General features: G+C 38.9%; 1 protein-coding gene across 9 annotated transcripts in view; it reads right to left on the bottom strand.

The window, feature by feature from the left end:
• Positions 1 to 2,038: 2,038 nt before the first annotated feature.
• The window catches only part of ATL3 (atlastin GTPase 3), a 40,024-nt gene continuing 26,151 nt past the window's right edge, over positions 2,039 to 15,911 (bottom strand). For all 9 annotated transcript variants that reach the window (XM_081532832.1, XM_081532835.1, XM_081532828.1 and 6 more), the window contains 5 exons: positions 9,763 to 9,890; positions 9,099 to 9,155; positions 7,931 to 8,002; positions 7,172 to 7,603; positions 2,039 to 6,415 (listed from right to left, as the gene is read on the bottom strand). In XM_081532832.1, coding sequence (XP_081388958.1) covers positions 6,329 to 6,415; positions 7,172 to 7,603; positions 7,931 to 8,002; positions 9,099 to 9,155; positions 9,763 to 9,890 — 776 coding nt within the window. In that variant the 3' untranslated portion in view covers positions 2,039 to 6,328. The remainder of the gene's footprint in view (positions 6,416 to 7,171; positions 7,604 to 7,930; positions 8,003 to 9,098; positions 9,156 to 9,762; positions 9,891 to 15,911) is intronic.

Here is a 15,911-nt window from a genome sequence, read left to right as displayed (position 1 = left end):
CCAAGAAGGCTTCCCTGGTGACTCAGCGGTCAAAAATCCACCTGCAATGCAGGAGATGCACGTTCAGTCCCTGGATGGGGAAGATCCCCTGGAGGAGGAAATGGCAACCCACTCCATTATTCTTGCCTGGGAAATCCCATGGACAGAGGAGCCTGGTGGGGTATAGTCCGTAGGGTCACAGAGTCAGACACAACTTGGCAACTACAGAACAACACGCTGAGCAGACCTAAAAGACCCTGCAGGGATTCTGAGCAGGTGGGGCAGGTATGAGAAGCAAGGGCCAGGGCAAGAGGAGAGCAGGAGAGGGGAGGAAGTGTGGGCAGACAAACCGCGTTTAAGGGAGCAGAATCCAGAGCATTATGTGACTTGAAAGCTCTGATGTGGAACAGCAACTCCAAACCAGATCGCTCCTCAGGGGAAATGTACCCCACCAGCCAAGTGAATAGGCTTTTGATCTGTATCCAGGTCATTCAGGGCAATCGATGTAAGTACACTGACAGTTCGCTTTGACCAGAAAAATCAGGCTTTTAGGAAAGAAAGGTGAAGTGTAACTTCCTCATGAATTGCCTAGGTCTGCAACCCCTCAAGCCCTACTGAAGAGGTGAGAATAAACCCCTATTGAGAGGCCCTGAAGAGCTTCCACTAGTAAATGTGCAGCATAACCATCTCTATTTCCCCTTAAAAGCACATTCCCGAGATGTTCCAGGCTCTCATTCCACTAAATGGCCAGTCTGGGGAACTGACAACTGCACAGGACGTTTGCTTTTGTCCAGCATTCTCTCATTTGGTGACTCTGCTTGGTTCTGGTGGAGCCACGAGTCACAGGACCCCCCATCATCCTAAGTAGGGACACACATGACCTACGTCTGGCTCATTATCACGCCCCAGCCCTCAAGGCAGCCAGGGACCCTGAAAGGAGCATATGACCCAAGGCAGACCAGTCAGAATCTTCCTCTAAGATGGAGGTTTGTATATATATAAAATACAAACACACCTTGTAACAGGCAATGGGTCAAATAGCCTGTTTCCTCTGAGGAGAGTAAAGTGGAATGAGGTAAGCCTGGAACCGTTTGTTCCTGTCCCCCTCAGCAGCACGGAAGAAATCTACCTGCAAGGGGAAATGATGCAGCTACTGCAAACAGATCATAGTCCTGTCGACATTTCAATTCATGCCAGCTTAACTTCTAGACATCCAATTAAAACAAAATGCTTCCTCATTTAAAAAATTCTTTTAATTATTAAGCTAATCAGTATTGGACTTATCTTTGGCAAACTGTTTATAGTAATCAAAGGCAAGTGTCTACCAATGCACCAAAGAGAAGTCATCGTTTGCTTGACTTCTCCCCACCCACACATGACCACTTTCCCCACCCTGCTCCTTTCTTCTCCCCAGCTTATACTGATGGAGGGATCAACACTCCCCATACTCTCCGTATTACATTAACTTGTGAGTTTGCCCCTTTCCTACTAAACTGTGAACTCAGTGCAACACCCACCTGGTAGGACCAGGGATGGCCGGCTGGCTGCTGACCCCACCAGTGTATGTTTCAAACTAGGAAAGAAACCTTTTTATTGTAGGGCTGAACAGGGTTTGTAAAGTCATCAGTCAGTATTTGAGTTCAAACAATTTCTTCACTGCCTCCAAGGTCACCAGTGAAAGGGAAAGCCTTCCGTAGAGCTGTATTTACTTCACCCCACTCCCAGAGACAAACCATTTAACCAGTTGGCTCCAGATCGGGCAACTAAATGAAAGTGCTCCAAATTCAAAGGTCCTCACAAGTCCATGTAACTATAAAATTTGTGCTCCATTTTATGCAATACTGTCAACAGCACAGCTTTCTCTGGTATTATGCTAGAGATTAAGATACTAGTGCAGTATTATTTTGCAGGACAGAGAAAGCTGACTCACTCAAACCACATTACCACTGCCAACTTTGACACCAAGTCTTCATTCCCTTAGAGATCCTATTCACTTTACCAAGCCCAAATCTACTTAACACATCTTCCCATATTAAAGAAAAAAGAGAAACACAAGTAACACGGTGCTGTGATCTTTATTCCATTAAATGACCTTAAAACTAAGAAAGAGAAACATGCTTTTAATATACTAATAGCATAATCTAATCCATTGCACTTTTTAAAAAGTATATTAAATTTTAAAGCCATTCAAAAAGTCTAGGAGGAAGAAAGTGCTTTTAACAAATCATTTTTTTAAAGAAAGAGAATCAGAGAAGAAAATTTGTATATGCTCAAAATTAGTATTAACTCCTTTAAGGCTTAAGTCCATGACAGCATTTATGTATCTAAATTGGAACACTTTGGGAATCAGATGCATCTTCCCCTGGTCATAAGAACACTACATTTATAATTTTAGTTCTGGCATGTGAGATTCCTTTCCCAAGAAGAAAAATTTCTTCTAAAATCTTTCTGCCCTTAGATTAATCTCGAAAGCCCCTGGTAAGGGGTACTCTGTCACTAATTTTCAAAATTATGATCCTCTCTGTCCTTTTTGTTCATTTTTACTTATGGCTTACGGCTTTCTATGCATGAAAAGATTCAGAGGTTCAAGTCACAGTGCTAAATTTTTGCTTTTTCAAAGAAAAGCAACTTTCAAACTAGTTTTTTTAATCCTAAGTACACCTGTTGGTAAATAGGATACTTGTACATTCACTTTTCAGAGAAGGCACTAGGACTTTCTCATTTAGAGAAACATTTTCTTAGAGCTTGGGTAATCCTCTGGATTAAATGCATCCCTGTTACTCCTAACACTAAACTCTCAGTGATTGTATCCGGCAGGAGACCATCTATTCTGAACCTCAGGCAAAAGGTGTCCACTTGCCTCCAGGCAACACTGAATTGCACTTTCCCATCCCTCAGAGCAGTCTCTCCCACTGTGGTCTCTGAATCACCTATGATGCTGTTTTTAAAAGTGGTGATTCCAGGGCCATAACCCAGACCCAGATCCAGAGGCAATCCCTGGGTACAAAGCTAGCAATTTGAATTTTTTTAAACATGCCTCCCAGGGCTGTTTTATGCAGATCAAGAGAGAAGAGAGCCACCATTCAAAACACAGCTACAATATGACTTCACAAAAGGAAAACTATTCAACTGCAAAAGGTCTCTTACAAATAGGCTTTGGAATGTCATTTTAAAACACCACCTACACAAATAGTATGTTAGTAACTGAAGCTTTTCTTCACTATGCCCCTATTCCTTGACTAAAATTTTGATGGATCTAAACATTAAGCCAAATGATGCAACCTATGTTGGCTACCTTAGATGGCAGCCATTCTAAATAATCCTAAATTACATTTCAATAGTTTCATGGGGGAAAAATAGCTCTATTAAGGTATCCATATAAGTTACATTATTTTGTTTAAAAAACCAGGGAAAAATAAAACTATTTGTTTTTTACTCACTTTTGCCTGGACTTAAATTAACTACGTAATTTTTCTGTAACTCATACATACTTATCCAAGACACCATTTTCATAAGCCAGGTGGAACGCTAGGTATAACCTGTTAAATGCACTGCTAGTACGAGGCAGTTTGTCTCTTTGTTCACCTAAAGCATTTTACTTCACGAAAGAGAAAAAAACGAAACACCAGGTAAAACAAAAACAATACTCATAAGCAACTCTACCAAGTGTGAAACTACATAGACCTCCACGTGACAGCTTTCTTGGTATACTGCTAAAATAAGGTATGACTCTGAGGCTGTTTCATCATCTTACATGATAGTTTTCCCTCATTTTGTCTACACATCAATCTAGAAAGAGTCCTCAGTGAAAGAATTGAAATTTTGATTCTATTATTTTTACTTAGAAGCTAACTGGAAGTATTAAAAAAAAAAAATTTAACCTCTCCTAAAATGAATTCTTTTCATAGAAAATTCTGAAAACCTTTCATATGTTAGTAGGAATGTGTCCCATATACTCTTAGGAATGTGCAAACTAAAAATGCTTGTGTGGAAAGGCAGGAGTGGCAGAGAAACAAACACCAGGCAAAACCTTACAGTCCTAAGTAACGTCCCTGACCCACAAACTAACAGCTATGGGGAGGTAAGAAGGAAAAGGCATTCTTTTCAACCTGGTCATAAACCTCCCCAAGACTACTTATAGAGAGCAATGAGAATGCACCCTTTATTGGAAATGTTGATATAAAATCATCAATTCTCTTAAAAAAAAAAATAGAGGCCAAAGGAAACTCATAAAAATCCTCACTGAGAAAACTATAAACAATTTCCAGAGGCAGAAAAAGTAAGACCCAAAAAAAGGCCTCCCCAAGGTAATTAAACAAAGTTATTCCTTTATGATCAAAACAGAAATTTGGTGAATTTAAACAGTAACTAAATTCTAAGCTTTCATTAAATCATACATGATCGCATGTTTTTTATTTTTGAAAAATCTATTATGTTAGTATTGAAATAAGTTTTAAACATAGCATCCTTTTCTCACCATTAAAAGTAGGATAATTCTAGACAACTCTTTTTGAAATCTATAAACGTGCTTATACAGTGCATTAAAAGCTAAGTATGTCAACATCTGTAAGGCCTTTAGCAAATAAGTATCAACCTTCAGGAAGATAACAGGCCACCTGAAAATGCACCAAAATTTCAAAACTAAGGTTTTAATTTAATAAAGCTAAGTATTATTGATATGCAAGTAAACAGTTTTTAGAACAAGTTGGAATTTTTCTAAAATTTAACCATGATTGAATAAAATATCAAGAACTTCAGGGCAAGATGGTATGTAAATATGAAAAATACATTAAACACTTAGAATTAATTCAAAACTTACAAAAATACTTGAGTGGTCAAGTGTTAAAACAGTCAAGAGAAATACTCTTTGATAAAGAGATGACAGACTAGAAGACTTTTTTCCACCATCCATTCATACTTCACATATATAGAATTTTACACTCAGAATTTGCCTAAAACTCCCTACCTCCTTCCCACAACAAAAAAATTATTGTAAGAATTAAGGCTCATATACCTGAATGCTTATATAAACACTTGCAGGCAAGTTGTATGAAGTTTTAAAATCCACAACAATTCACCATGATAAACAAAGGAAAAGGCAACTGATAGACAAAAATTTTTACCACACAATCAAGGTAAATAAGGAATTTAGATACTTTCTAGATATTATATATCCATACTTGGGTGGGACTTGGTCCTGACTAAGCCAAAGATATTTTAAAGCTACCAGACTAGTCACGTATAAAGTTAAATAAAGGATGATTCACTAAGTAAAACTGACAGTTTTAGCTTCATTATTAAAAATACCAGACCTTGAATAGGAGACTGAAATAAACATTGTGGATAAAGACCTGATGTACTGCTAAGCCACATGAAACAGGACATCAATTAAAGGCAGCATGTTTGGTAAAAATCCTTCCTCTAGTCCTTGATGAAGTTCTGTCCTCATGAATGACAACTGTGTGTGAGTTATGTACAATACACATATGTACATAAACCTACAATCAGCGAGTCTGACCAAGGCACAAGTTCAGATGACTTATCAGAGGTCACATGGTTCATTTAAACTCAAGTTTTTTTCCTTAAAGAATTAAACTCATTCATTATGAGCAGCTCTGATTTTTCAAGGCATGTTTGCCTCTTTTCTAGAAAGAAGCTATAGGAATGAATGAAGGCAAAACAAACAAACCAGAATATGTTCTAACAAAACTGCCAGCCTGTCAGGAAACAGACCTTAAATTTCAGTGTATGGTAGATTTAAATACAATTTTTCCATATTATGTGGCAAACATAATTCTCTAATATCATAAGATGTAAAAACTGTAATAGCATCATTTTTAGTCAATCTTTAGTTCTGAGGCTTTTGCCAAGTTTTGTAAACTTTTAAAAAAGGAATCCTCCTCAAAAGAGTACGGTACAAACAAACTGACAATTCACCTCAAAACAGCATCTTTCATTTGAGTGTCCTCAGTTTCCTCCCGATCAAGTCCTCGAAAGCATGGGTTCAATCTTAAAAGGCACAAAGCGGCACATAAAGGACTTAAAATCGCATTTCCATTGTTCTTTTAGCTTTTTCCCCCATAAAGTGCACAAAGCAGAGAGTAATAAGAAAACAGACACAAGCTTGGATCTACACCAGCAAGGAAAAGAAATGCTTCCAAGGGAAATGGAAGTGTGTTTAAGAATCTGAAACCACAGGAGAGGTCTGTTCATTTATTAGTGCCGTGTTTCAGCTCTTCCCAGATGGTCCCGGGTCTGCGTTCCTGAAGACCTGGACCTGTGGCCGTCGCAGAAGCCCAGAAATCAGAGGGAGCTAGAACGGTTCTTGTCTGATCCTCTCATTAGGATGCTACTGAGCCTTTTTATCCGAGGGTGGTCTCCCAGCAACTGCATCCCTTACAGCAGCCTGAGTGGAATTACCGATGTGAGAAGTGGCCTGCAAAAGTCCATTTATTCAACATGTCAGTTAATAAAATTACAGCACAGTGTCAAAAGAACAAGCCATTACAGACAAACTTTCAAAAATCTCTATCTACACTGAGACAGAAAATTAGGGAATGAAAATGCAGGGGTCAGGGAGCCTGTGGCAGCTGCTAATGTCCCAGAAAATAGGTCAGCTGAACCTTTAGTGGGTGGGCAGCTCGCCAGCCTTCACCACAAGCTTCTAACTTAACTGATCTGTTCCTGCTACTCAGCAAAACAAAGCAGAGTCCCAAATCTGTAAACCTGGAGATCACGTCAACGTCAAAAGCCACTGGTTTGATGAACTGATTTAAGTGAAAGAGATGCCATCCACTGGCAGATCTCAAAACAGAACATTTTGCTAAATTCATATTTTTCAAAGCTCATGACTTTCAGTGAAGCAAGCTAACCTTGGATGTGGGAGATAATCACACAGGAATTATGTCTGATGAACACGTATTTAAAAGTTTCCCGTGAAGAACACAATGTATGTTAAGTTAGAAAGTTTTCTGCATAATGAGCAGGTTTTAGGCATGGAAACAAAATATTAGGAATAAACATTAACATCCTAAAGAATGATAATAAAACATAAGGCCAATCAAAAACAAAAAAGGCATGTTTCTCACGCCTTCTATCACTATCGAACTCTTCCAAATGGAGACATTTTACAACAGAAGCATGGATATCTATCTGTTATCAACCGTCAGCCTCCTGGGCTGGCACCACTTACCTGCTCTAATACATAGGCTGCACCAGAATCGATAGCACCGCCCAGCTCACGATACTGACCAGAGTACCTGATGTACCCCCAGGTGAGAAGCGCTATTAATAGCAGTCCAACCATGCAGTTGAACAGCTGGGCCACCACCTCAAGACCAATAAAGCCAGTGAGGCCGGAGGCGATGTACAGAGCCACGATGCCCGTGAAGAGCACTGCGGGGGTTCGGAAGGTGCTGAAGACGTTCTTGCCACTGTTGTGCTTGCAGAAGCTCTCATAGAGTTCCTTGATCTCCTCCTCCAGCTCCTGCTGGTAACGAAGGCTAAAATCCTTCCCGCCCATCTTTTTCGTCTTCTTAAAATGGTCCAGAGCAAGCTGTTTGAATTCGCAGTGCTTGTCCTCTAGAATGTCTGGAGACAAATAAGGTTTGTCTCCCCCACAAACCTGACAAGAATAAAGAATGAACGCGGTAAAGAATCCTTCAGAAACAAGTGCCAAATAAAACAAGTGAAAACGCTGAAAAGCTTAGAAATTTTACGATACTAGAAATGAACTTTAAAATGATGACTAAGATCAATAAAGGTCTGGGTTCAATTCTTCTGAAAAGCACACTTAGTAACCAGGGTGATATTGATCAGTGAGAGCAGTGACACTGTAAGAGAATGTTGCCTCATCATCATAAGATACACTAAGCAGGATCAAGCTTGGACTTCTGAAGTTACAAATATTGCCCAGGTTAGATATTTCAGAATAAGACTTATGTCAACATACCTCTTCCATGTTGTTGTAATAAACGTCCTTGGCAGAGGCTGCAGCTGCTAAATTGTTGGCTTCAGCAGTGGCCTTTTAAGAAAGAAAACCACAAACTATAAATTATTTCTCTTTTAATATTCTTCTACAAATAACGAAACAGAAGTTTTGTTTCACTCTATTCCTCATTCTTCCTTCTTTATGATTCTTCTGTTATTTTTCAGGTTTTCTCACAATCCAACTGATTAAATAAAATACACCTTTTCTGCCAGATTTTCTGCCAAAAAATGTTCTCATACATAAGAATCTTTGTCATAAAACTAAACCTCTGAAAATATTTCCTTTGCTTCAATTTTATATGTTAAGAAATAGATGTAACTTGGAAGAGAAAAAATTTATCTTTACAATACCAATCCCACATGCTAACTCTCTTTGTGAAAATGTTTGTCTACTAAAGAAATAAACATTTGGCAATAAACAACTTTATCTTCAGCATGTGTAAGTCAGAAATCATATGTATTCACAAAATGACATCTGGAAAACATCAAAATGTTGGTAATAAAACTTGCTGAAAGTGAAAAACTTGATTAGTAAATAGATAAGTCAGGACATGTTTTATGAAAATAGACAACAAGCAATAGGAAAACGATTTGTCTAACGGAATGGGGTATCCTTAACCTGGGTACAGTACGTTTGGGGAGAAGTTGTTTTGTTCTAACACCATCACCATGAATACAGACAAGAAAATCAGAAGGCAGTCACACTGCTGAAAACATGCTAAACCTGAACAGACCTCAGCATAATGAAAAGGGGGGACCTTCCCTGGTGGCTCAGTGGTAAAGAATCTGTCTGCCAATGCAGGGGACACAGGTTCGATCCCTGGTCCAGGAAGATTCTACACACGAGGCAACTAAGCCTGTGTGCTACAACTACTGAGCCCATGCTCTCGAGCCCGTGAGCCACAACTACTGAAGCCCGCATGCCCCAGAGCCCAGGCTCTGCAACAAGAGAAGCCACCGCAGAAAGAAGCCCAGTGGCCTGCAACGAAGCCCAGTGGCCTGCAACAAAGAGTAACCCCCACTCCAGAAAGCCCTCGCGCAGCAACAAAGACCCAGCACAGCCAAAAATAAATAAAAGTTTTTTAAAAAAAGAAAAGGGGAACTACCAGGACTGTCAAAGAACTGCTTACCTGAAGCATGGATTTGGGGTGAGGCAGATCTTCTCCTTGGTAAATTTTAATATATGCCTTAGAATACAAACATAAAAAACAATTATGAAAAACACCATTCATCATATTTAACTGCAGCTTACTTTTCGGAAACAGTGACCATACAACTGCATTTTCCTAAAGACCTAGATCCACACCCAGGAATTAGCAAAAACACAGCACACCTTTGAGTGCATGTTAGCATTTTTTTAGTTAACTAAAAATGTTCTCAAAGCAGCACACGCCTACCAAGGCTATGGCTCCCGCCAGACTCCCCGTGCACGCTGGCCTCACCACTGCCTGCGGGCAGAGTGACCATCCGCCGGAAGGTAATCGTGTCACATCTAGGTGCCGTCTCCTACTCACAGCAACTTCCTAACCACCTCCTCTCCACACCATCTTCCTTGAGGAACAGTCTTCCTTTAGCCACAGTAATCACTCCTCTAAGAGAGTGCAGAGAACATCCATTTGGTGCCTAGATCAATACTGCCACCCAGCGGCCCACTCCTGGAAGGACAACGGAGTCTGAAAAGGCTTTTCCTTCCTACTTCCTCCAAGCTTTAAAATACCTGAACCGAGTTAGTTCATAACCTGTATCAGTTTCACCAAAAGTCAAATATTTTAATAGTGAAAACCTCATATTTACCTTAAAATACTCCAGCAGTCCCCGACAGGTGACTTTCGAGCCATTGATCTCCTTTTCCATTAAGTTGGCTGGGTTTAACACATACGGTATCAGTGTCTGTAACTGCTCTTTGAATTCACTGGCAATGTCTGTTCGCAGGAACAAGAAAAAGGAAACAATAAGCCAAATAGATTTATTCAACCAAGGGAAGCATAAAGCACAATCTTCAGTCTATCTGGTTGTTCTAACATCTGCTAGCTGAAAGAGAGGGGCAGGGGTCCCAGGCTGTGAGCCTGACCCTTCCTGGCAATGACCTGTACGGTCTCCTTCTCCTCTGCAGTGTTAAGTCCTCTCTAGTCCATAACAGAATATGCAGAATATCGCTACCCTGGTTTTCACTCTGCGAGATTCAGTATACTCCCTACACCGTTCCAGAAATTTTACTTTTTATTTTACGGGACTTCCCTGGCAGTTCAGTGGTAAGGACTTCACCTTCCAATCAGGAGGTGGGGGTTCAATCCCTGGTCAGGGAACTAAGATCCCACATGCCTTGTGGCCAAAAAGCCAAAACATAAAACAGAAGCAGTGTTGTAACAAATTCAATGAAGACTTTAAAAATGGTCCACATCCAAAAAAAAAAATCTTAAAAAAAAAAAAAAAGAATTTCATTAACAGATCTTCAGGAAAATCCTTATCAACCCTTCAGGTTCTCCCAGGCCAGGCCTCTGCCACACCCTCACTCTCCCCCTTAAAAGCATTATAAATTGCTATTTATCCATTTGCTTTACTTTTGTTCATTTTTTTAACGTTAAAGGAAGTAGAAGCACCTGAACCTCATGATATTTATTTTCTATTATCTCCTCAGAGAGGTTCTCTGGGCCACCCCAAAAGGAAAAGACTACTATTTCAGGAAACATGACAGCTTCTTTCCAGCTTCTATAGAGTTCCCACAGAAGGTTCAGGAAGCTATTAAACAGAGCTCTTTCCTCAAAGTGAGAACTAGCTGGCCCAAGTATGAAAATGCAAGGAATCTGATCTATATGATCCAGCATCTTTGTAACTCAAGTTATTGAATTCAAATAATTCAAACTATCAGCTAAAAATAAAGTAGACAGGAACTCACATCAAGGTAGGAACTCCTTAACACTGCATAACCCAGATTTACAAAATGGAGACAGTCTTATGTATTCATTTAACAGATTTTGACCACCTTTTTGTGGCAGGCATTGTTGTAAGAGTTGGGGATAGAGCAGTGAATAAAACAAAAGTGGTTTACTAAATTTTTTCCAGCTACAAGGATCACCATAAAAATCTCCACAGAAAAAACTTCAGGTTATTTTATTTTTAAAGATTATAGGGTCTTCTAGGAGTATTACTAGGTATGTGAGAAAAATATAAATTTCTGGAAAATATTCAAAACTATTAAAAAAATAATAACCATCCATAAAACCCACCATCAGACAATCATAATTAACATTTAAAATACCCTCCCCTTCCTTTTTAAGGCTCTCATATATTGCTAAACCGCTTTTGTAGAAGATTGTACCAATTTATACCCCTATCACCAACATATGAGAAGGCATGTTCATTACTCTGAATGTACAAGATTTTTATTGTTTTTAAAACCTTTACTGACTTTGATTGGCGAAAAATCGTATCTTGCAGCTTCTGCTTCTGACAGTACTAAACATCAGAGAATCGGAAGGGATCTTGTTCCTAACAAGATCCTGCAAAAGATACATTCTATTCCATTGTAGACTTGGAAGTCTACAAAGAGAGCTGCAAGGGGCTGAGTAGGTGGGGAGTGAGCTGAAACCAGAGCACTGAGCTGAGTACATGTGAAGCTGTGGCTCGTTTGAGGCCATTCACTATAATGGGATAACAAGCTTTGTGCAAAAATAATTTCTGAATTAAGTTGGATCCTGAAACGGGACTGCAATGGTCCTGGATTGGTAAGCCCCTAGCTCCCCGAAGAAGCAAACACAGATCAAATCTCCTCTGGAGGAAAAAAAAAAGATCTGAATAATATACCAAAGAACAGCACAGAGAGATTGGATGATGCAAAATGAGGAAGAAAACTAAGATATGGAAGACAGAATACAAGGTTCACAACTTAAAACAGACATATAGAATCTTGACATTGCAGAGAAAGAACACCCAATCGAAAACTAGACAAGAAGAATTTCAGAGGAAAGGAAACATGAATGGAAATAAATACATGAAAAGGTATTCAACCCCATTAGTAATCAGAGAAATGCAATTTAAGATCACAATGAGATACTATTTTATAATCACTAATTTAACAAAACTAAGATGGCTGTTAATACCAAGTGTTGCCAAGGATATGGATCAATGGGGATTTTTATAACACTGATGAAGGGAGTGTAAATTGGAATAAGAACTTTGAAAAACAATTTGGCATTACCTAAGGTGAAGATATATATATTTCAACTATCCATCAATCCCGCTTTAAGCACATAACCTGGGAAACTCCCATATATCCACATCCACAAGAATGTTCATAGCAGTGCTATTCATAATAGCAAAAAAACTGGAGAAGCCTAAACTTTCACTGATAATAAATTGTTATATTCACAGAAGGCACTGTTTATCCTACAATGAAACTGAATGAATTACAATTACATGCAATAATACAGATAGCCTTAAAAATAAAGCAAAGACGGTAATGACAACCCTATATGCAAGACAGCAAAAGAGACATAGATGTGAAGAACAGACTTTTGGACTCTGTGGGAGAAGATGAGGGTGGGATGATTTGAAAGAATAGCATTGAAACATGTACATTACCCTATGTAAAATAGATGACCAGTGCCAACCAAGGTCGACGCATGAAACAGGGCACCCAAAGTTGGTGCTCTGGGACAACCATAATGAGCTGGATCCAAACTGGATCACTGGAAAAGACTCAAACCCTGGGAAAGATTGACGGCAAGAGGAAAAGGGGACGACAGAGGACGAGATGGTTGGATGGCATCACCAACTCGATGGACATGAGTTTGAGCAAGCTCCGGGGGTTGGTGATGGACAGGGAAGCCTGGTGTGCTGCAGTCCATGGGGTCAACATGCCTGAGTGACTGAACTGAATTGAACTGAAACTGGATTATAAATTATAATGTGAAAAAATGGGACCTCAAAATTTTAAGAAAGAAAAAGTGGGACAAATTCTTTAAAACCCTGAAGTGAAAAACACATAGTGTACATATTAATAATGTGCTATCCTATATATGTTTATATTTGCTTTGCATATACTAAAGAAACCCTGCTGCTGCTGCCGCCGCTAAGTCGCTTCAGTCGTGTCCAACTCTGCGACCCCATAGACGGCAGCCCACCAGGCTCCGCAGTCCCTGGGATTCTCCAGGCAAGAATACTGGAGTGGGTTGCCATTTCCTTCTCCAGTGCATGAAAGGGAAAAGTGGAAGTGAAGACTGAGAGCTTCAGAAATATTTCACACAAGAAATAGCAGGACCTAGACACCACAAATGGTATTGTCCAAGGTTTTACCCAGATTTAATAGACCCTCAGCTATTAATGTTTCTATGAAGGCTGTACCAAAATATGAGTTTTAGATTTAAGAACAGACAAGAACTACTGTCACATGACTTAGACAATCTCAACATCTCATGGCGTTCAAGAAGATTGCTCCCTACAATGTCTTCTGTTTAATTTCTAGCTAAATATCTCAGTAGTTACTGTATTAGGTCTCTCTGCTCTAGTAAAAAAGGAAGATAGTTTTCTTTATGGTGATGACAGTCATCCTGTGTCTGTTGAAAGGAGTCTCAAAAATGAGCTAATCTCCTAGCTAACTACTGTAGGAAGCAGCAGCTTAGCACTGATTATACCATAACTAAGATTGTGTCTGGCAGGTGTTCACTTTTGAATAAATGGTTATTCTTTTAAAAAATAAAGTAAGACCAGTAAAACAATCCCTGAAGTAATTAGGGGAACATTTGCAGAAACAGCTTCAGAATGCAGTTCTTAATAAATTTAAATGTTCTACAAAAACTACATGAAGGTCTTTTTCTGGATTACCCCTAAACATTCTCAGGCTAATGTCTTATCCAGGTTATATAGAGCAGAGCTATAGGATCTCAACCAAGTCACTGTACAAGTATATGCTTGAGAAAACACAATGTCTAGGTATTTTTTTTTAACTCTCAGAAATGTTATCAACTCTACTTAAAGGTCCCCCACAATGAAGTTTATGTGGGTTTCAACCAAGCACTTGCCAAATATTCACAAGTCACACACTGTTTGCAATGCAACATCCTCAATTTGCTCTTCACTCAAAACCCTTCAATATCTTGTTTTAAAGGTTCCCTAAAATTAAAAAATACCCGTCTACATATACCTTTGCAGAGCTAACAAGAATTCTTCATCAACAACCCTCCTAATGACTACAGTTCCCTTAAAAGACACACAAGGGCAAACTATTAACATATTTTTAAAGTGAAATAAAAAAGGAAATTTTTATTTCTCAAATCCTTCCTTTTTAAAAAACCTCATAAATATTCACTTTTAAATAATTAGGATCATACAATATATGCTACTCTGTACTTTCCACATTTAACAACATATCATGAACATCTTTCTATGTAAATACAGATAGATCCATCTATCTACTTTTCCTTTTAAATTATTCATTTTCATCCCTTTGTGAGATGTACCATAATTAAACCAATTCCTCAGAAATATATATTTGGGTTGCTTCCAATAATTCACTATTATAATAATGCAGCAGTGGTACTATTCTTGTCCACATATTTTTATCTACTTATATATGGATAATTCCTTAGGAAAATTTCCGAAAAGTGAAATACTGGATCAAAAGATGTGAACATTTACAATGCTGTTACTGTGGTATAGACTATACAAATTTGTACCAACACATTTGCACTTTCTTGATTATTGTTAGGCAGCACATATTTTCATGAATTATGTCTTGACCATCTGTATTTCTTCCTTTGTGACTTGCCTTTCCATGTAGCAAAAGAGGATTTTAACCCTAAAAATGCGTTTTATAGTTTTATCATGCATAGTGAATAACTATAAGACTAAAGCTTGCTTATATAGAATTTTTCCCTATTTTATAATATGAAGCTTAGCACCCTTAATGTTTAGTGACAAACCCTTCATATCTGTAAATCTGTGTACTCTGGAGTGTCCTCCGCTAAAATGCATGTCTATCTGGAATCTCAGAATGTGATCTTATTTAAAACTAGAGGCTTTACAGATGTAATAAGTTGAGATCATACTGGATGAAAGTGGGACCTAAATTCAAAGAGCAGTGTCCTTGTGAGAAGAGAGAACACAGAGAAGGTGGCCATGTGACCACAGAGGCAGGAAGCAGAGTGATGAAGCTAAAAGCCAAGGAATGCCGAGGGCTGCCAGCAACCACCAAGAGAAGCACAGGACAGATTCCCCTCAAGAGCCTCCAGGAGGAACCTAGCCTGACAACACCCTGATTTTCGAATTCTGGTCTCCTGAACTGTTAGAGGATGAATTTCTTAAGAAATCTAGTTTATGGCGCTTTTTTACAGCAGTTCCTAGGAAACTAACATAAAATGCATACCCAAAAGTGATAGAAAATTTCAAAAGTCAGGGTTACAGAACTTTAAAAAGCTCTTCCTATTTAATAACATGATGGAAATTAATTTTAAAACAGAATATTATGAAATATTTAGATGTTTAATAATATGGAGGAATGTCATGTTTGTGTATTATGTATGTTTACGCCCAATAACCTGAAACCACCCTAAAGCAAGACAAAAGGTATGAGGAGTCACTCCCACCCACCCTCTCTTAAACATCTTCAGTTAAGACCCCACTGGATTGCTTCCCTACCAGTGATGAATACACCAGAGCTCAGGTTTGGTAAATGCAAGTCTAATAATGGAGCGTTAAAATCCTAAACACCTCACCTACAAACTCAACTTTCTCACCTACTCAACTCAGAGAATTCACTCGTAACTGCTTTTGTTTCAGCACCAGTGTTGCCTAAGCAGATTTCTCTCCAAAGGCAGGCCCCAACCTTGGGTTTCTGAACTGCCAACCTATAGGCTGTGGAAGTTTCCCACTCAGGAAAGCTGCCAACCACATAAAATGTCACACAGGTGACAAATAGAAGGTAAAGATAAGCCTTTCAGACTCAA

The sequence above is a fragment of the Giraffa tippelskirchi genome, chromosome 10 (genome assembly GCF_054371585.1).
Source record: "Giraffa tippelskirchi isolate mGirTip1 chromosome 10, T2T-mGirTip1v1.2.pri, whole genome shotgun sequence".
Classification (NCBI taxonomy): Eukaryota; Metazoa; Chordata; class Mammalia; order Artiodactyla; family Giraffidae; genus Giraffa; species Giraffa tippelskirchi.
This window is presented reverse-complemented; position numbering and strand designations above follow the sequence as displayed.